This window comes from Xyrauchen texanus, chromosome 39 (assembly GCF_025860055.1).
Source record: "Xyrauchen texanus isolate HMW12.3.18 chromosome 39, RBS_HiC_50CHRs, whole genome shotgun sequence".
Classification (NCBI taxonomy): domain Eukaryota; kingdom Metazoa; phylum Chordata; class Actinopteri; order Cypriniformes; family Catostomidae; genus Xyrauchen; species Xyrauchen texanus.
The window spans coordinates 2241067-2262659 of record NC_068314.1 but is presented as its reverse complement, the minus strand read 5'-3'; the positions used below and the strand labels follow the sequence as shown (position 1 = coordinate 2262659).

The window sequence follows — 21593 nt, the reverse complement described above, 5'->3', positions numbered from 1 at the left end:
GCTTTCGCAGCCAGTCTAATGTAGAGATGTCTGTTAAACGGCCCACAGCAGAAAGTGCAGCCGTTACAAGACATCAAGAGGGATTCCAGAGTGCTGCCTCCACCTCCACTCACATGCACCCAGCACAGCCAGCAGAAACATCAGACGATGATGCAACTCACTCATGTACTCTTTAAATATTATCAGTTTGTCTTTTTGTTCTATTGGCTCTTCATTAAAGTTACTTTTGAGTTGTACATTACTTGTGTTGTAGAGTGTTTGAATGAAAAAAAAATTAATTGAAATTTGATTTAAATTATGTGTAATTTTATTTATTTATTTTTCAGGTAAAGGTCTATGGGATTAATTGGACAGTCATGTTGTGGAATCCAGGCGAGTAAAAATGCCACTGCTGTTACGACCCGGTCTAGGGTCAGGCCACAACAGAGAAGATATTGAGACTTGTTTCTTTGTGTTGTGGGTGGTTTATTTTGTAAAAGCATAAAGACAAGCTTCAGGAGCCAACAAGTCCAAAATAATAAACAAAACCTCAGATTACCCATCTTTTAATTTACCGAACAAATTAAAGCAGAACAAACAGAACTTCCCTAACTCACTATGTAATATAAAAAACACAGCCAAAAATATATATTCAGAAAATCTCCCTACTTTTCCCAAACACCCAACCGTTTCGGTTAACAAATCCGTAGGAAATTGCAAAAATCGCAAATTTCTAGCAAAAGTTAAACACAATTTACAGAACTAAATTAGCAAGAGAACGAGCACACGACAGACGCAATCAAGAACAAAGGCTATGTCTCGTTTGGAAGGATGTGTCCTCCGGAGGTCACGCCCTTTGAAGGCTACAATATACCGAGTGTCCTCCTTTAAACAAGCCTCATTTAAAGCGAGACATCCTTCGTAGGACAAATGGAAACAGAAGGTAACATGGTTGCTATGACAGCACGTCACTCTTTAACCAGCGCGAGCGCTTTGAGTGAGAAGGGAATATATGAGGTACATTTTAGGAGAGTAATAAAGATGTAATGAAGAGAAAAGAAAATATATATTACAGGTGTACTTTTAGTCTAATACATTATTTTAATTATATATTAATATAATTATACATAGTGTATACATTGCACCCATCTACTGAGGTACTTCAACTTGGGAATTAACATTCCTTGTGTTTGAACATCATATTTACGGGCAAATTGGCGTCATTTGTTTTAGGAGACAGCCTCGATGACGTATGCGGCCGACAAATGCGACCTCCGGAGGATGCAGCCTTCCAAACAAGACACAGCCAAAGTCTGGAGTGAATGACGATCGAATGCAAAGACGGCTGCACACCTGTATAAACTTGCCCTGCCCTGCTGTTTTTATGTAGTCCAGCCTCGAGGGCAATGCTGGGAAAATTTGCCATCAACAGCTGTAGGGAATTGGACAGGCTCAGCGGCTCCAGGAATTTGGACAGTGTAGTGAATGTAAGTGTTATGTGTAGTTTGACCAGCAGAGGGCGCTCTACAGTCAGACATTCAACTTTACCAGAGAGGCTGTAATACGAAAAGTGAGTTGCAGTTGTGTTGCTAACTACCTTGTTCATGTGTTCGTTAACTGTGGAATAAAAGACAGTTTACATTTCCTTCTGTGTCTCATGGTGAGCTGCACGCAAGAATATGACATAATTGGCGATGAGGATTAAAATGGTTCAGCTCTGCTGTGTGATTCCTGGCGAAGTTTGTGCGAAAGCGTGTACAGAACGGCGACAGTGCGAGTTGACAAGCAGAAATGGCTGCACTAGTAGGAACGGTGAGTCCGTTTGATAGTGAGTCACAATTCTGGGAGGAATACAGCGAAATGATGGATTATTTTTTCCAAGCAAATGGAATTGAGAATGCAGATAAAAAAAAAAGCTGTGTTGTTAAGTGGAGTTGGTGCAACCACATACAGTCTACTAAGAAGTTTACTGTGTCCTGAAAAACCAAGGGAAAAAACGTATGAGGAATTGATAAATGTACTCAAAGCTCATTACAACCCTAAGATAGGTGAGATTGTACAAAGATTCAAGTTTAACTCACGAACACGGAAAAATGGAGAGACTGTAGCTGACTTTGTGGCTGAGTTAAAAAAATTAGCACAGCACTGTGAGTATGGGGCCACACTGCCACAAATGCTGCGAGACTGACTCGTGTGTGGAGTGAATGACGATCGAAAGCAAAGACGGCTGCTGGCTGAAGTGGAATTGACATTTGACAAAGCGCTTCATATATGTCAAGCTATGGAATCTGCAAACAAAAATATAAAAGATCTGCAAGGACTGCTGACAGAGGAGACTGGACAGGCAGAGAGATCAATAAAAGGAAAAACAGCAGTACACAAAGTGTACGCATCTGAGCAGAAGGTATGGCACAAAGACCAAATATGTTACAGATGTAAATGGCAACATTCACCAGCGGAATGCAGGTTTGCTAATGAACTTTGCCATAAATGTGGAAGACGTGGACACATAAAGAGGGCATGCAAGACTAAGACAGTAACTGCTGTGGTCCAAAAAGCGTCGCACAAAGGGCAGAGAGGAGAGAAAAAGGAAAAAGGAAAAGGTAGGAGGACATTTCTTGTGAGAGAGGAAGGGATGAGTGACATAGATGACACCAGTGACATTAACACGATATACAGTGTATCTCAAAACTTACCTAGGGTTGCTCCTATTATGCAAACCATTAAAGTGAATGGCATGGAGGTGAAATTTGAAGTTGACACAGGCTGTGGAGTAACGATCATCAGCAAAGAGCAATATTCGAAGATGTGGAAAAAAACAGAGATGCCAGAATTGAGCCCTTGCCATCTGAAGCTGAAAACGTATACCGGTGAGAAAATGGAGGTGCTGGGAATGGCTTCAGTGCCAGTGCAGAGCCAGAATATAGAGAAGAGACTAGCCATGATTGTGGTGGAGGGGGCAGGGCCTAATATGTTGGGATGAAGTTGGTTACAGGAATTATGTTTGTTGCCTCGGCTGGTAAATAAAGTAGCAAATGTACCAGTACTTAAGTTGGCTGACATATTGAAGAGACACGCTGAGGTGTTCAAAGAAGATTTGGGTCAACTCATAGGCACAACAGCTAAGATTCATGTCAACCCCGAAGCCCAGCCCCGATTCTACAAGCCGAGGCGAGTGCCCTATGCTGTTAGACCACTGGTAGAGAGAGAACTCCAGAGGCTGGTGGATGACAAAATCATTGAACCAGTACAATTTGCAGAGTGGGCAGCTCCCATTGTTCCAGTCAAAAAACCTGATGGTTCTGTGGGGATTACAAACTCACAGTTAATCGAGCATCTAGTGTGGAGCAGTATCCAATTCCCAAGGTGGAAGATTTATTTGCTCAGTTGGCAGGTGGAGAAAAATTCTCTAAACTGGACATGAGCCATGCGTATCAGCAGATAATGCTGGATGAAAATTCCAAGAAGTATGTTACAATTAACATGCACAAGGGATTGTATACTTACAACAGGCTACCATTTGGAGTTGCTTCGAGTCCAGCAATCTTCCAGCGCACAATGGAAGGGATCCTGAAAAATATCACACAAGTCACAGTTTACCTGGATGACATTTTAGTCTCAGGGTCTAATGAAGAAGAACATCTGCGTAACTTAGATGAGGTACTGAGTAGGCTAGGGAAGAGTGGACTGAGACTGAAAAGGAGCAAGTGTGAGTTTATGAGAGAGGAAGTCGTATATTTAGGTCACAAAATTAATGCCACAGGATTACAGCCGGTGGCAGAAAAAGTTCAAGCTGTAAAAGAAGCTCCTACACCACGAAATGTGAAGGAACTGAAGACTTATTTAGGGTTGTTGAACTATTACCACAAATTTCTACCAAACTCGTCAACATTGTTGGCTCCCTTGCATGCACTTCTGAGGAAAGATGAAAGATGGGCATGGGGCTGCAAGCAGCAAGAAGCTTTCGTGAAGTCAAAGAATCTTCTTCAGTCGTCTGTCATCTTAGTGCACTCTGATTCCACTAAACCACTCATCCTGGCTTGTGATGCTTCTCCTTATGGAGTTGGTGCAGTGCTGTCTCATCAATTGGAAGATGGAACAGACAGACCGATATTTTTTGTTTCACAAACATTAAATGCAGCCGAAAAAAACTATTCTCAATTAGATAAAGAGGGTCTAGCTGTCATTTTTGGGGTAAAGAAATTCCACACTTACTTGTATGGCAGACAGTTCACTATCGTAACAGATCACAAACCTCTGATATCGCTGTTTAACGAAATGAGAGAGGTGCCACAAATGGCATCCCCACATATACAGAGGTGGGCAGTCACACTGTGTGGATACGAGTACACCATTGTGTACAGAGCTGGTAAAGAGCACCAGAATGCGGACGCGTTGAGCAGGCTGCCATTGATGGAAGAAGGAGTGGAGACTCCTGCGGAGGAAGAGAGAGTGTTGCTGTTGGAAGAAAATGATGTGCCTGTAGTAAAAGCAGAACAAGTGAGGAAATGGACAGACAAAGATGCTGTTTTGGCAAGAGTACAGGAATATGTTCTAAGAGGTTGGCCCAAGAAGTTGGAGGATCCAGCTTTTCAGCCGTATGTAAAAAAACAGGACGAACTCAGCATACAGGAAGGATGTGTGTTATGGGGGGCCCGTGTAGTGATTCCGCCTCCAGGCCATGCGGCTCTTCTAAGACAGCTACATCAAATCCATCCAGGAATTACCAGGATGAAAGGTCTGGCGCAAAGCTATATGTGGTGGCCACACTTGGATGCTGAGGTGGAAGCCTTGGTCAAATCGTGTGCAGTCTGTCAGGAGAACAGAAATGCTCCGGCGAATGCGCCACTGCATCCGTGGGAGTTGCCAGAGCAACCGTGGAGAAGGATTCACATGGATTACGCTGGCCCGTGGATGGGTATAATGTTCTTGATCTTGGTAGATGCCTACTCAAAATGGATTGAGGCTTATCCATTGAACAAGTCTACATCCACAGTTACCATTCAGTGTTTAAGGCAAACCTTTAGCCAACATGGGATACCAGAAGTAGTGGTGTCAGATAATGGCAGTTGTTTTACCAGTGCTGAATTCCAAGAATTTATGGAAAGAAATGGCATCAAACACGTAACCACAGCACCTTACCATGCATCTTCCAATGGTCTGGCCGAAAGGGCCGTTCAAACATTCAAAACACTGATGAAAAATAGTGCTGGAGATTCCATTGAAACAAAGATAGCAAGAGCTCTGTTCAGTTACCGAATTACGCCACAATCTACCACTGGAAAATCACCCGCTGAACTGCTGTGTGGAAGGAAACTGCGGTCTACACTGGATCTCATTCATCCTGATTTTAAAAGTCAAGTGCGTAACAAGCAATTGAGACAAAAATGGTACAATGACCAACATGCAAAAGAAAGACATCTTGTGGAGGGTGACCCAGTTTACACTAAAAATTTCAGCTTGGGTCCTACTTGGATTCCAGGAACTGTTCAGAAAATGACTGGTCCTGTCTCATGCACAGTAGCATTGGGAAGTGGGCAAGTAGTGCGCCGACATATTGATCATGTGAGAGAAAGGCATGTTGCAACGTCCGTAGCACCAACATCTGAGTTGTTAGACACTTCATTGCCAGATGTTGACATTCCAATGTCATCTACAAAAGACTCAGGTTCCTCATTCACTGAGGAAAGTTATGTAAAACAAAAACTGGGAGATACTTCTGAAGTGGTTTTGTCAGAAACTTTCCTTGGAATGGAAAAACCTGAGTTGAGAAGGTCTACACGTACTAAAAAGACTCCCAGCTATCTGAAAGATTATAATTAGAGTAGTGGTGAGTTCCCCAGCCGCAGGGCAAGAATGCGCCCTGGAACTCATTGGGATGGAGGTAGTCTACCCAAAGTCCCTAGCTCAGTTCTGTGAGATGTTCAAATATATATATGTATAGGTAAAAAAATATAAAAAAAAATAAATAAATAATTTTGAAAACATCCTGTGTTGTTATATTCTGATACACATAAGAATACTACTGGTATGGATAAGGTTAATCTAATTTTGGACTAGTTGTATCAGGGGGAAGGGGATGTAGTGACTGTAAGTGTTATGTGTAGTTTGACCAGCAGAGGGCGCTCTACTGTCAGACATTCAACTTTACCAGAGAGGCTGTAATACGAAAAGTGAGTTGCAGTTGTGTTGCTAACTACCTTGTTCATGTGTTCGTTAACTGTGGAATAAAAGACAGTTTACATTTCCTTCTGTGTCTCATGGTGAGCTGCACGCAAGAATATTACAGACAGGCTCGGCAAGGTTTTCTTTAAGAGCTACGCAAAGGCCTCACACATCTCTATGACTAACCTGCGAGCTGTTTTGGCCACGCTTCGTCGCATGGCTCCACAGGCGAGACATATCCAGCTGCAGACCCGCAGCACCACCAGTTTCAGATCCCCAGTTTCAGAACCCCAGCGCCAGAACCTGAAGTGAGGGGCGGAGTTATTGACAATGAGACAAGCATGGCGGAGAGCATGGTGAGTTGTGTAACGTTTTTGACAATATGTTGTGAAAAATTATCGCATATATTAGTTCAGCGTTTATCTGCTAAATATTTAATTTGTGCATAACTTTATCAGCTTAATGAAGCTTGAATATGTTGTCATACTTTACTGTATTAAAAAAACAAATCTACGGATGGTTCGATACATTTTTCCGTGTTGTAAATGAGCCTTGCGGTGACGTTTTGAAGACATCTTGTGAAGGTGTTAAAGTGTTTGTTCCACGTTCCTCTGTTATATGCATTGTTTGTGAGTTAATGTTACCTCATAGTTGAGGTTTTTTTTTTACGTTGAGATTATTGTGTGGTGCTTTCATCTCTTGTAGAGACATTTCGAATGAATGAAGACCACAAGCAAAAGGCCCGCAACAATCTCCTGGAACAGTCAGAAGCTTCCAGAGAGCCCTTTCTATTTCATTTTGTGTTCAGGGATGACATGGAGTTATTTTAGCAAGAATGTAAGGACAAAACGGGCCTGAGAGTGAATTCCTCATTTGATACATTTTAAGTTTAATTTATACAGGATTGTCATGATAAAATGGGCCTAGGGGTGAATTGGTCATTTGTTGTATATATTTTTATTGTTTCTTTTAAAATTATGCTGAATTTTCTCTCTTTTTAGTTTTTTGACATGTTTTATTTTACATAAAGAAAAATGCATGCTGCACATGTTCTTGTGAAATAAAGTATATTTTATATAAAATGCCCATAAGTTTCAAGCATTTTTTTCACCATCATGATCAGGAAGTAACTCTCATAATACAATGAAACGGATATTACACAAGATCAATGTTTTAAAATGCTTATTGTACTGTACCTTAATGTATCATTATAACATACGTATAAAGTATGTTTCGTTTGTAATAAAAGCAAATTACTCTCCAAAACGTTAGGTGGCGCTACTCGGTTTCGAACGTAAGCTCCGCCCCTCACTTCAGGTTCTGACGCTGGTGGTGCTGCGGGTCTGCAGCTGGATACTATTGCCACAGGCTAGTACATGGAGGATCACTGATAATCTCGGCAGTGGAAATACAGTAAATGTCCTGTGCGTTTTAGCCTTTCTAATAAAAGGCGATACTCTTTTCAGAAGGTCGTCAGGCCCGGTTCTACGGGGGTGCTTGAGCATGCTAAGCACCCTCAAACAAATGTAAAAGCACCCTCAGATGAAATTATTAATAGCGTATATGCAAACCAGATTTCGCCGCCAATAGACACACAGACAGATGCACACACTTTCATATCTTTCAAATCCGATCCGAATCTTAATTTCATCATGCTTCCATGTCTCCGATATCCACTTGTTATCCATATATAATGCCATTTGATACGTGTCCTCATCAGTTTGCAAGCGTGATGGGCATAAGTGTGCGTATCTCTTTAATTTTTCCACTTGACTGTTAGGTGCGTCCCGCTCAGGAAACTCGTTAACTGACTTTGTGAGACTGGGTTTTACAGTAGCATTAAAATATTCATCATCCATGTTGCACGATGAATAATTCTTATTATGGATATAAGAAATTGGCTAAATAAAGCCCAAACCACCACTATGCAAGATGCTCATCGATTAAGCTATCAAACAACACCACCTACCGATGACCTACAACCTCTCTCGCACTGCCTGATACAACTTGCACACCCGGGCGACAAACCCTATTAAGTGCTGCCGAGTGACCTAGGTGAGGAAGAGCCCTTAAAGGTGATGTGCTTAGAAAAATACCCTAGTCGATCTAGGAGGCTGCAGCTGTTCTGAATGATGGTAAGAAAAAGCTTTTTGTTGTTGACTTATATGACGAATGTTAACTGTACATTTCTGTGCCATTTGTCAGTTATTTATGTAACATGCAATACTATGGAGAATGACTAGTTTATTTAAAATCATACCTGATTCTGTACTGCTAGATAAGATAGATTAGGCACTTAACCTTTAATCTTTATTTCTCTCCAATTTAGGTGATGTGTCCCCTAGTCCATGGCCCCTATTGACAGGCATACTTTGCATCCTTCCACATAACTAATTATTTTCCATAAACTGTACATATTTTGATGTCTCCTCCTTTGAAGTTTTCTGTTATAAAAGCTAGCAAGCACTTTACTCTTTTTCAAATTTCAGCACATGTTAGTTGTAACAGCCAACATCAAAAGACAAATGGAAAAATCTGTCTTCATTCAAAAATACTATTCTTCATTTTCATAGATTTATGCTATAACATAGTTATACCAAGTCAGTGCATTTCTGAAATGGTATTGGATAATGTTTTGAAATGATTGATTTTATTTTTTGCTGAATCTCGGGTGATGCGTAAAAAAACATAAACTTCCCAGTGGATAATACCATGTTTGGTGGCACTATTTTCAGATTGTTGAAGATAAGGAGCCATTTCCTACATATTTATTTACACATTAGTGAGCACCCTCGATATTTTCAGAAGCACCCTCAGTGATTTGATTCTAGAACCAGGACTGCGTCAAACCGTGCGGCGCACATCCTGAAGTATGAATAATTCACCCCCTCATCTCTGTTCTGCATTTGATGAATGAACAAGGCAGTCTCATCATCTTGCCTTCTGCTTTCATTTAGTAGATGAACAAACCACCTACGTCACTTTTTTTTTTTTTTTGCAATTGCTTAGAGCAATGCCATTGCCAGATGTTTGCATTACTGCTCTTCTCTCACCACTGCCATTGTTGTTGTGTGTTGTAGTTGTCAAGATAGCGCAAGTTACTTATTTTTTAAAGCCCCACCAAAACCATGCTGCACATGTTCTTGTGAAATAAAGGTGTCCGAAGGCATCCGAAAGTTCATAAACAAACAAAAAAGAACATCTACAGAATGATATAGGGCCTTCAATCTTAAAATATAACACATTAGCCTACATTATAACACAAAGCAGACACAGACGACCCTGATAGTGACATCACACAAAAAAAAAGACTTTTGCAACAAAACAACATAAAGTAGATAATACAACAAAAGAGCTAAAACCTCTTTGAATTCTTAATAACAACTATGTCAAAGGGACACATGGGGGCATTTAAAAAGTAAACATAATTACATAATTCAAGTGCAAGGGATTATGGGTATTCCCCATAGCCTTAATTTTGCACTCAATCATTTGGTTTATTAACACTTAATCTTATATATGTGGATTTTAAGGTAAAAACATTTTTTTTAAAGAAAGATATTTGAGTTTTGTATCAATTAATACAGTGTTGTTTATTGTATTTAATGCCAATATATATATATATTTTTTATTTTTTTTCCCCCTTAATTGATTGTATTATTTGCCCATGTACAGCACTTTGGTACACACTTGTTGTTTTTAAATGTACTCTATAAATAAATTGACCTTGACCCCATGTGAGTGCTCATGATTTTATACATGTGCTTCATAATTACAATTACTTTTGGAATAAAACTTTTTTAATGGGAGCAAAATTACTGAGTGAAACTTTCCAGAAATTACAACATTAGGGTTTACAGTGAAAATGATATTTAACAAGAGTTAAAATGAAAATACATATAATAAATAAAAAATAAGAAAATGAGAACATTAAAACATTCCTTAGAAGATACAAATACTCTGCTAAAACCAGTAAATCAAAGCAAAACATGAATAAATTACATTAAATTGATAAAACAATTAATAATTCCACCACGAACAGAGTTAAAATCCTGTGGTGGGAGACTGACCCACAGGCGCTTTAAAAAAAATTAATAATCAAAATACTTTGAAACTTTAGAAAGATTTACTATTTTTAATAGTAAATCTTTCTAAAGTTTCAAAGACATGGATATTTTTTATGATTAAACAATTGATAATGTGATTTAATGCTGAATTTTGAAGGTATTATCCTCTGATGTGTCTGTATTCTGTGGATCTTCTGCTGGATCACTGAGATTGGAGATTGTTTCATATCCAGATGTGCTGTATTCCTCACATCTTTGAAGCCACTTCCACACGTCAGCCCCTGGTATTTGGATCACATTCTCATCTGTAGATATTATGGATTCAAAAGAGTATATATGAGTGGCAGAGAATGGGATTTTGGCCTGATAAATAGTTGAATTTCCCTGTTATTAAAGTTATGCTTTCTATGTTTAACTTCCTGCTCAGCTTCTGTTTGGACGCTCTTGCTTACTGCTCCGCGCTTTGCTCTATCGCTTTTATATTTTCATATTTTATCTCCTTTTATCAACTAATTTTAACTAATTTTAACTTAAACATCAGCACAGTGCTCAAAAGCTTGGACTACTACTACAAAAAAAAAAAAAGCAGAATTCTTTTATCTGACCAGCCTCCCACTAAAAGTTTTCATTCCAGGGAAGGGAAAACACAACTGCCTACATTCAAAAGGATAAGAGAAAATGCCTTTTCTGGAATCTACATGCTGCACTAACTGCCACAGATTTTACAAAGGATTGCAGTTCTTGAAACAAAGTTATTTACAGGACCACCAAACCAGACGGAGCACACAACAGAGCTTCGTCATGGACGCCCTCAGCATACAGCCGGTGAGTCCCATGAATCTAGTGCTCCTCGACAGGCCATACTGAGTGTAGAGAAACAAACCGATAGACTTACAAATCGATGGCAAAAACAGGGAGTGAGACCAAAAGGCACTCGAGACATCAGATTGTCACGAGCATCTCATATTGCCGCAGTAGCATCCTCTACCCCAGATACGGCTCTGACAAGGATTGCAAACACTGGTTTCCTACCACCGCCTATACATCTTAAGAACAGATTTGGGGTATTAATGAATGAGGAATCCCCAAACGTGATGAATGTGATCGAACACAGACTGAATCAGCCAGTAGCTAACACTGATGCCACCTGGCGCTCAAGGTCGAGCAGACAGCGGCATTCAGCTCAGAGCGCAGCCGGGCCCAGGACTCTGATAGTGGGTGACTCCATAATCAGAAACATTAGCAGCAGGGATACAACTACATGCTGCCTTCCACAAGCAACAACCTCGGATGTAAACAGGGAACTTCAGAACATTCTGATGAAACATAAGACTGCAAATCGACTCATCATTCATGTGGGGAAGAATGATATTCATAAAGAGCAGTCAGAACTCCTTAAGAAGGATTTCAATGAACTTTTTGAAACACTTAAAAGACTGAAAGTTCAAACATTCATCAGTGGACCACTTCCAGCAAGAGGAACAAACAGGTTTTCACGGTTGCTTGGGCTTAATAGATGGCTGCAAAAAACCTGCAATATAAAAGGAGTGAACTTCATTGACAACTTCAATCTTTTCTGGAGTCAGAGGCAACTGTTTCGACAGGATGGCCACCACCGAAACAAACTTGGTTCAAGAGTGCTAAAGGACAATATCTACTTCTCCCTCAATCATCCTTCTGCAGTGTGTGCCAATCCACTCAATCTGAATGGCACACACACACCTGGACACAGTATGAATGACCACAGGGCTTCACTTCAGCACCTGAATGGACATGCAGTTGACAAATCACACAAGGACAATGATAACACCACTCAGCCACAACCATTTCTGCTCACGGACACAATCTCAGCTGAGCTCTGCCCACAAAGTTCACCACAGACAGACTGTGACATATTAGAACTGCTCCAAGATTCAGCACCCAAGGACGACTTTCTGGAAAACACCCAGGGAAACCAGGACAGCATATTACAGCCCCTCTCACCAGACACGTTATCCCTCTCTCCAGCATCTCCACATCTGTGCTTCTCAGAGAAAATGGAAGAACTGGTGTATGTTGGAACCAAACTATCCCACTCTTTTGCTGCAAGCCCCCAGATATCAAGCAAAAAACGTCAGGCCCCTCAAACACCTGCGGGCCCAGCTCGCTCTCCCCCTCCTCCTGTGAGAGCTCTTCGACCTCTGCCACAACGCCAGGGCTCACACATTCCTCCATCTGCTCGAGGTGAACCAAAAACAACTGATACCAGCTCTCAGTGATATGTGTCGGGTCCCCGCTATGATAACAGTAACTTTCTCAAATGTTTACAAAACAAGCGGGAACCCAGTGTGCCTGTATCTTTCTCTATTGCTGTTCGATTACATGATAGAAAGTCTAAGGCCTCCAAAATACTCTCCAGCCTTTGCTGAGGACTTTACAGAACTGTTATCAACAATTACCTCAGAGTTTGACTGTTTTGCCATTGCTGGAGACTTTAACATTCACATAGATAATGCAGAAAACAATATGACAAAAGAAATCAAAACTGTTTTAAAAACATTTGATCTGACTCAAATGTACATGGACCCACACACAATCATGGACACACTCTAGATTTACTTATCAGTAAGGGCCTAAACATTTCATTGATTGTTATTAAGGATGTAGCACTGTCTGATCATTTCTGTATTTTCTTTGATATATTGATTCCCATAATGGTAGTGCAGGTAGGACTAGAGCATCTGCCAGGGGAGATTTGGTACCGCAGTACAGAAAAACAGCCTTTGGACAAAAAGCTTTTTCAGTTAGAGTAGTGGGGTTGTGGAATTCCCTACCTACAAACATTTGAAGCCTCAATAGCTTCTTAATTTTTAAAAATAAGCTTAAGTACTGGCTACTATCACAACAGATCTGCAACCACTAATGACTGTGTTGTACATTATCTGTTTTATATTCTGGTTTTAAATTGTATATTTTGTACATGTATGTATTGTGATGTTTTATGTGGGGTATGTATGTTATTTTATTTGTTTACCTGCCCAGGGACAGCAGATGTAAACTAGCTATTAGCTAATTCTGGTGCAATTACTTTTAATTGTGCATTGTCCCTGTAAAAATAAACAATAAATGAAATAAATGAAAATTGATCTCTCCTGCCATTGAAGCTAGATCTGTGTCTGTCAAGAAGAGATGCTTAACTGAGAACACTAGTGTACTATTTATGAAGGCTATATCTTTAACACCAAGTATATCTGCTGACTCTGTTGATTTTCTCCTTGATTCTTTTCCTTGATTCTTTTAACTCAAAAGTTAAAAGTGTAATTGATGATATTGCTCCTGTGAAAGTCAGGAAGAAGAGTGGCAGACAAAAAGCACCTTGGAGAAACTCAACAGCAGTGCAATATATGAAAAGACAATGCAGAAAAGCAGAGCGCATGTGGCGGAAGACAAAACTTGTAGTCCATTATAACATCTACAAAGGCAGCATCCATGCTTTTAATATGGAACTAGGCAAAGCTAGACAGACTTTCTTCTCGAATATTATAAACAGCAACTTAAACAACACACGCACTCTTTTTGCGACTGTAGAGAGACTGACAAACCCCCCAAGCCAGATTCCCAGAGAAATGCTCTCAGACAGCAAGTGCAGTGAGTTTGCTTCTTTCTTCTCTGAAAAAATCAATAATATCAGAAAGGTGATCAGCACATCCTTGAGTTGTGCTGGGGTCAGACAAATCAAACCACAACCTGAGAAAGTAGTTACTATGTCTGATTTCAAAGAAATTGATGGCAACATTTTGGAAGAAACCGTACAGCACCTTAAAACATCAACCTGCGCCCTTGATGCACTTCCCACATCTTTTTTCAAAAGTGTGTTCAACTGTTTAGAAGCAGATCTCCTAGAAGTGATAAATGCCTCACTTCTCTCTGGGAGTTTTCCAAACTCCCTGAAAACTGCAGTTGTCGAGCCCCTCTTTAAAAAGAGCAATCTGGATAAGACCATATTAAGCAACTATAGACCAATCTCAAATCTTCCTTTCATAGGCAAGATCATTGAAAAAGTTGTCTTCAATCAGCTGAACAAATTCTTGAACTCAAATGGATACTTTGACAATTTTCAATCTGGTTTCCGATCGCATCACAGCACAGAGACAGCGCTCATAAAGATGATAAACGATATTCGCTTAAATACTGATACAGGCAAATTATCAGTACTGGTACTACTCGACCTCAGTGCTGCATTTGACACTGTCTATCACAACATACTTCTTGACAGGCTGGAAAACTGGGTGGGGCTTTCTGGGATGGTCCTAAAATGGTTCAGGTCATACTTAGAAGGAGAGGTTATTATGTGAGTATAGGAGACCATAAGTCTGAGTGGGCGTCCATGACATCCCTCAAGGCTCAATTCTTGCGCCACTCCTGTTCAACCTGTATATGCTCCCAATGAGCCAAATAATGAGAAAGAACCAAATTGCTTACCACAGCTATGCAGACGACACACAGATCTACTTAGCCCTATCTCCTAACGATTACAGCCCCATTGACTCCCTGTGCCAATGCATTGATGAATTAAACAGTTGGATGTGCCAAAACTTTCTTCAGTTAAACAAAGACAAAACTGAAGTCATTGTCTTTGGAAACAAAGATGAAGTTCTCAAGGTGAATGCATACCTTGACGCTAGGGGGAACTAAAAATCAAGTCAGGAATCTTGGTGTGTCTCTAGAGTCAGACCTTAGTTTCAGTAGTCATGTCAAAGCAATAACTAAATCAGCATACTATCATCTGAAAAATATTGCAAGAATTAGATGCTTTGTTTCCAGTCAAGACCTAGAGAAACTTGTGCATGCTTTCATCACCAGCAGGGTGGATTATTGTAATGGACTCCTCACTAGCCTTCCCAAAAAGACCATAAGACAGTTGCAGCTCATACAGAACGCTGCTGCCAGGATTCTGAGCAGAACCAGAAAATATGAACATATCACACCAGTCCTCAGGTCTTTACACTGGCTCCCAGTTTCATTTAGGATTGATTTTAAAGTATTATTAGTGGTATATAAATAACTCAATGGGCTAGGACCTCAATATATTGCAGATATGCTCACTGAATATAAACCCAACAGATCATTCTAAGCAAGGAGAGTCTGCTTTTAGCTATTATGCCAGCCGCAGCTGGAACCAGCTTCCAGAAGAGATCAGATGTGCTCCTACAGTAGTCACATTCAAATCCAGACTCAAAACACATCTGTTTAGCTGTGCATTTACCGAATGAGCACTGTGCCACTGTGTGTCCGACTGTTTATACTGTATTTTATTTTATTTTATATTCTAAACTGTTTCAATTATTCTTATTTTTTGTATTCTTATTTTAATCTCTTCTATGTAAAGCACTTTGAATTACCATTGTGTATGAAATGTGCTATATAAATAAACTTGCCTTGCCTATGCCCATTCAGTTATCATTGTGTAAGAACATATCTTTGCTGCCAGTTCAGTGACTCACCACTTGATGCTTTAGATGTCTGCAAAATCCTCCAGAACCCTTCCATTATTATACATTCCCATCTGCTTCCTTCTCTCTTGATCTTATTCATGAGTTTTTCATCAACTGGCTCTTGCAATGAAAGAGTAACGTATTATTGATATCAGAGGACAAGAGGAACAAATACGACTCTTGAAACTAAAATCAGATAAATGGAAATGTGTTTTAAAGCACTCTACTTGAACACTACTTACTGATCTCCTGTTGATGTTTGCTGATCTGTGTTTCAGAAGGGTTATTTGATTCATCCTCTTTAACTGTAAATTAAACACAATATTACTGATATTGAAATAAGACAGATAACCTGCAGCTCATTTTGAGATTAATGACTTACAATCTGGAGGTTTTGGCAAACTTCTCTGACTTGCACATTCATCATATTCAGAGAAATCCACCAATTTTTCTTTTATTGTATTTTTAATTCCCTTGAATCTGTTGTTCAACTCCTCATTTAGTAATTTCAGCACATGCTGTGGGTCCAGACTTATTTCCTCCTCTGAATCCAGATCTTCTTGTGTGTCGGTCTCATGAAGATTCATTTCTGCATCACAATGAGTGTCGAGACGGAACAAACAGTTTTCTGCCACCATCTGATCAATCTTCTGGAGCAGCTCTGTGACTTGAGCGCGATTCTTCATGTCTGTGTTGTCAAAGACGTGATATCTGTTCCCACATTTCTCAATCAGCCACTGGAGGGCATCTCCTTCACTCTCAATGTGCTCCTCGATTGAGATGTCTGGGTATCTGTTGCCCCATGTGAACAACACTATGGTGTGTCTCCAGACGTCCTCCCCGAAAATGGCCATGTACTCTTCAATGACCCGTTTTTGTTCATTCTTAAATGACGTGTCTGCAGGAATCGTCAAGATCATGGCATTGGGATATTTCACACGTTCTGCTAGACCTTCACACTCCAGGATTGCAGTCCGTACAAACTCTGGATTGAATTTTGTTGAGAAATACTTCCAACAGCCTGGTGTGTCCAACACTGTTATATTTCTGCCATCCACATCGCCAGAATGACTTGTGCACTGTTTTGTTTTTCCTTTCTTGAATATTTTTTCATTGAAGATAGTGTTTCCTGTTGAACTCTTTCCAGAAACGATCCACCCCAACAGGACAATTCTCAGTTCTGCGAGCAGAGATACAGCTCCTTGTAGAAATATAATAATATTAGGATTTTGTTAGAGGTTTCAAAGAAAAACATAGTTGCATAGTTATTTGTATATTTGCAATACACATATGTCTGTGGCTTACTTATTTCTTTCAGCAGTTCTGTTTTTTCCTGCACCATCGTTTGTCTGGATTTTGCTCTCTCTTGGATATCTTCTCTCTTTTTCTGCACCTCAAGTTTTTCATCACCAGATTCAAAGTGTTTGCCATCATTTACAGTCACAACACCATCAATCTTCACAAGCAGTTCTTCAACTCCATTTCCTTTATATTCAATATCAAATACTTGATATCTTCCTCCACATCTCTGTATGATCTGTTTCAGATCTTCTCCTTGACTCTGTAAGTGCTGCTCAATGGATTCGTCTTTCAGTGAAACAGTTTGTGTAAAGAGCACTATGATGTGTGACCAGATTCTCTCTCCAAATAGATTCAGATGTTCCTCAATGCTGATTCTGTGTTCTTGAGTAAAAGGCAAACTGAGATCAATAACCAGCAGAAAAACATGAGGTCCTGGAGGACACTTGAAGACACTGCACACAAGTTCCTGTTTCAGAAATGTTGTTGTGTCTGTCAACTTGAACTCTCTAAACCAGCCTGGAGTGTCAACAAAAGTGACTGTCCGTCCATTCACTTGACCGTCTCGCCTCACAGACATGACATGAGATCTGTTATATTCAACCTTATTGTCTCCTATCAGGCTGTTGATGATGAAAGTCTTGTCCAACCCCTGAAATCCCAAAAAAACAACCCTGAGATCTAAAACAGACAAAAAGATGAAAGGAGTTGAAAGGAGTGGTTTTTGTGATTTATAGTTATTTAGACAAATTTAACCACTTAAAATCTTGAAAAAGTACAAAACAAGTATATATTTTTGTGGTCCTAACTCTAACTTCAGGATACAAGTTTCACATCATGTAAATAAACTTCCTGAGATACACTTCTCTTTTTTTTCTTAATTAACATTTAATGGAAAACTTATAACATTGTGTTATGAAGGCAGACGTAGGAAGATGAGGGGTGAGGATCTAAGTATGGTTTTATTGAAACAATGATGAAGACAAACAAGACTGGAACAAATAAAACGTCCACGATGGGAAAACAAAACAAAAACACGAAAAGAAATCCAAGAAGAACACAGGACAGGGAAACATCCACAGAGGACAAAGATAACATTCAAACATCTACATTCAACGATCGACAAGGAATGGAGGAACAGCAGTGTGTAAATACACAGGAGTAATGAGGACTAAACGACATACAGGTGAAAACAATGACTGAGTGCTGGCAGTGATGAGTGCCGGGAATTATGGGAATTGTAGTTTATGACAGGTGACGAGTGAAACACGGGGCAGACAACAGGGGATAGTGATATAACTCCCCTCTAAGGAGCGGATTCCAGACGCTCCTAAAAGGAAAAAAAGAAAAATACCCACAAAAACAAAATCATCCAAGGAGTGAAGGGGGAGGGGGGGCAGGCAGACCAAGGAGGGCACAAGGGGCAAACAAACAGTCCAAGGGGGCACAAGGGGCCAACAGCTGGTCCAAGGGGGGCACAAAGGGAAAGCAGGCAGTCCAAGGGGGGCACAAAGGGCAAGCAGGCAGTCCTCTGGGGCACAAAGGGCAAGCAGGCAGTCCTCGGGGGCACAAGGAGCAGACAGGCAATCCAAGGGGGCACAAAGGGCAAGCAGGCAGTCCTCGGGGGCACAAGGGGCAGACAGGCAGTTCAAGAGGGCCACAAGACGGGGACAGGGTCAGGAGGCCTGGGAGGTGGCCACAGGACAGGGTCTGGGTCCGGGGGCCTGGGAGGTGGCCACAGGACAGGGACATGTTCAGGAGGCCTGGGAGGCAGCCACATGGCAAGGACAGGTTCAGGAGGCCTGGGAGCCGGCCGCAGGGTAGGGTCTGGGTCTGGAGGCCTGGAAGTTGGCCACAGGACAAGTTCAGGAGGCCTGGGAGTCGGCCACAGGACAGGTTCAGGAGGTCTGGGAGTCGGCCACAGGACAGGTTCAGGAGGTCTGGGAGTCGGCCTCAGGGCCTCAGCCATGGAGAACTCCGAGGGCGGAGCCGTGGGAGACTCAGGTGGCAGAGCCATGGAAGGCTCAGGAGGCAGAGCCGTAGAAGGTTCCGGAGACAGGGCCGTGGTAGGCGGAGTCATGGAGAATTCTGGGGGCCGAGCCATGGCAGGTGGAGTCATGGAAGGCTCAGGAGGTGGAACCGTGGTAGGCGGAGCCATGGGAGGCTCAGGAGGCGGAGCTGTAGGAGGCTCAGGAGACGGAGCCGTGGTAGGCTCTGGAGGCGGAGCCGTGGGAGGCTTAGGAGGCGACATCTTAGAAGTCTCAGGAGGCGGAGCTGAGGGAGGCTCAGGAGGCGGAGCCGTGGAAGGCTCTGGAGGCAGAGCCAAGGGAGGCTCAGGAGGAGGAGCCGAGGGAGGCTCACCCACTCACCCACTAATTGGGATAACGAACAGTTTTGCCTACTCTATACAGTAAAATTTAAAAATAAATAACTAAATACAAGACAACATTACATTGTCAACAAATAATTATAGATGAACACTTCCTGGACACCACTTCAGTAAATGAATATCAGTGTCTTTCATTTTTGTCCTAGCTGGGAATGGACAGGATTTCCTCCTATTGAACCAATATAGACTAGATAGTCTTATTAGTAGTGTAGTGCCATACCTTAAATATGGACTATATACACAAATCAACTGCTTGTAGAAATGAAAGAGACAAACTACTAAGCAGAAAGAATAGTTCATTTCTTCATAAAATTGTATGTTTATATTTCAGTAAATATAACAACAGTATTTATGAAAAATAAAATGAAGTGTTATGTTAAAGCAGTAATGTAAAGTGGAATTTAAAAGATATGCAGACAGTTGAGGTACTTTTTTTGAAACATTAAAAATGCTCTAGTGTGTTTGCTCTTTGACTTTGAATACACATTTCTTTACTTTTACTTTAGTATTTAGCTAGTCAGCTTCTGACGCAATGTCATTGTGAATGCAAATTCAAAGTGTTTGACAGTCTCGACGCGTCAACGGCGCTCACGCTCTTTTGAACTCAGAATAAACCAGTAAATGATATATCCCAAAATGATGCTGATCGACAGAACAGGGCCCAGTTTATTTTTAGAATACATTACAATCACTCCAAAATAGATGATGACAACTCACATACCTGCATCACGAGCTGCACTTTCTTTGCCTGTCTGTTTAGCCTTTCGCTTGTAAGCCCTCAAAGGATTTGTTCGTTTCGGCGGCATCATAAGTCACTGACTTAAAATCAGTCAGCTGCAGAAAAGTTACATTTTTAGCGATATAATTATATGATTCCCAGATGTAGTTTGTAACAGCATTTGAGAGCTTACCAAACTGCTCCTCCTGTTTTCTCTTGTTGAAAGGGGGAAAACTAAAATGATAACATTCCAAAACAATCAGACCTGTAGAAAGCTACAAGACTAACAAAAATACTGTTGTGCGTCAAGAATTTCCACAAAACAAGAACTTTATTGCTGCTGATAGTGAAACATGTGACTCTTTTAGTCTTGAGACTCTCAATTCAAACCACAGAAAATAGGAACTTAAAATTCTAAATCTAGTCAGCTAGTTTTCATATAATGTAGTTACTGAAACTACTTCAGCTTACTTTGTTTTTCCACCACAAAAACAAGTTCCACGCACATTTATGAAACACGAACCATGTTCCTCTCTGCTCCAGACGGGTTGTGTGCCTTTCCACCTCCTCCTGCTGCTGCGGATGAATGAGACCTGCAGAGAATCTGTCTCCTAATAATTGTCTCCTATGAGGCTGTTGATGATCTTCCGACCCCTGAATTCCCAGAAAAACAACCCTGATATCTAAATCAGACAAACAGATGAGTTGAATTGAGTGCTTTTTAGTGACTTGTGGATATTTAAACAAATCTAATTTAATCTTACATGCTCAAAAAATGGCAAAACTGATGTCAGTCCTACATTGGCCTCACAATAAACTTATATTTCTTCTAAAAAACCCTTTCACATTCAGAGGCCACATTTATTTTCATAATAAAATACAAAAATATATAAATAACAAAAATAAAGGAAACTTACAGGGTAAACAACCATTACTGTTCATTTAGCTTAGAAAGATTAGCTGAATACTATTAAGTGACAAGTAAACACTACATATCTAATGTAAGATCAATTAATTTTCAAAATTAATTAAATGGTCCTTAACAACTGGATTTGAGATCTCACCACATTGTTTAATAGAACTGAGTTCATCCATGTTACGTTTTTGTCCTTTTTTCTCCAAAGGTTGAAGAGAAAAAAATTAGAAAATTGTAACTTTGTAATTATCTGACCAGGAGAAATTCACAAGAATACCACAAAACAAGGGCGAGTCTAGCCCCTTTTTAAGAAGGAGCTCAGCACCCCTAAAACTTGGAGTAAGAAATGTTGTTATTCTAAAATTTGTGTTCGTCTTTGACAAGGTTAAATAATGTCCAAAACATACTCCGTAGTTTGTGGTTTAAAATGTATGTGTTAAGGATGAAAATGAAAACACCCCCGCTTAGCAAATGGTATCATCCTCTTCTCTTCTTCTACTTCTCCTCTGTACCTGCACCGCTCAGCACAACCGTCATCCAGCGCGAAACACACGCAGCGTGAGAACCCGTTATGTAGTGTTGTGAA

At 40.6% G+C, this 21593-nt stretch overlaps 2 protein-coding genes and 1 pseudogene across 2 annotated transcripts in view; 2 read left to right on the top strand and 1 right to left on the bottom strand.

Moving 5' to 3' along the window:
• The window catches only part of LOC127632538 (guanine nucleotide-binding protein G(I)/G(S)/G(T) subunit beta-1-like), a 285363-nt gene that overhangs the window by 41434 nt on the left and 222336 nt on the right, over positions 1 to 21593 (top strand). The gene's annotated exons all lie outside the window — the stretch shown is intronic.
• On the top strand, positions 1771 to 5802 carry LOC127632437 (uncharacterized protein K02A2.6-like; annotated as a pseudogene).
• On the bottom strand, positions 9959 to 20395 carry LOC127632525 (GTPase IMAP family member 8-like). Its single transcript, XM_052111146.1, has 7 exons — positions 20285 to 20395; positions 20095 to 20207; positions 16991 to 17665; positions 16068 to 16886; positions 15928 to 15990; positions 15695 to 15805; positions 9959 to 10516 (listed from the first exon to the last, which is right to left on the bottom strand). The coding sequence occupies exons 2-7, from the start codon at positions 20180 to 20182 to the stop codon at positions 10350 to 10352; spliced, it is 1923 nt and encodes a 640-aa protein (XP_051967106.1). The 5' UTR covers positions 20183 to 20207; positions 20285 to 20395; the 3' UTR covers positions 9959 to 10349.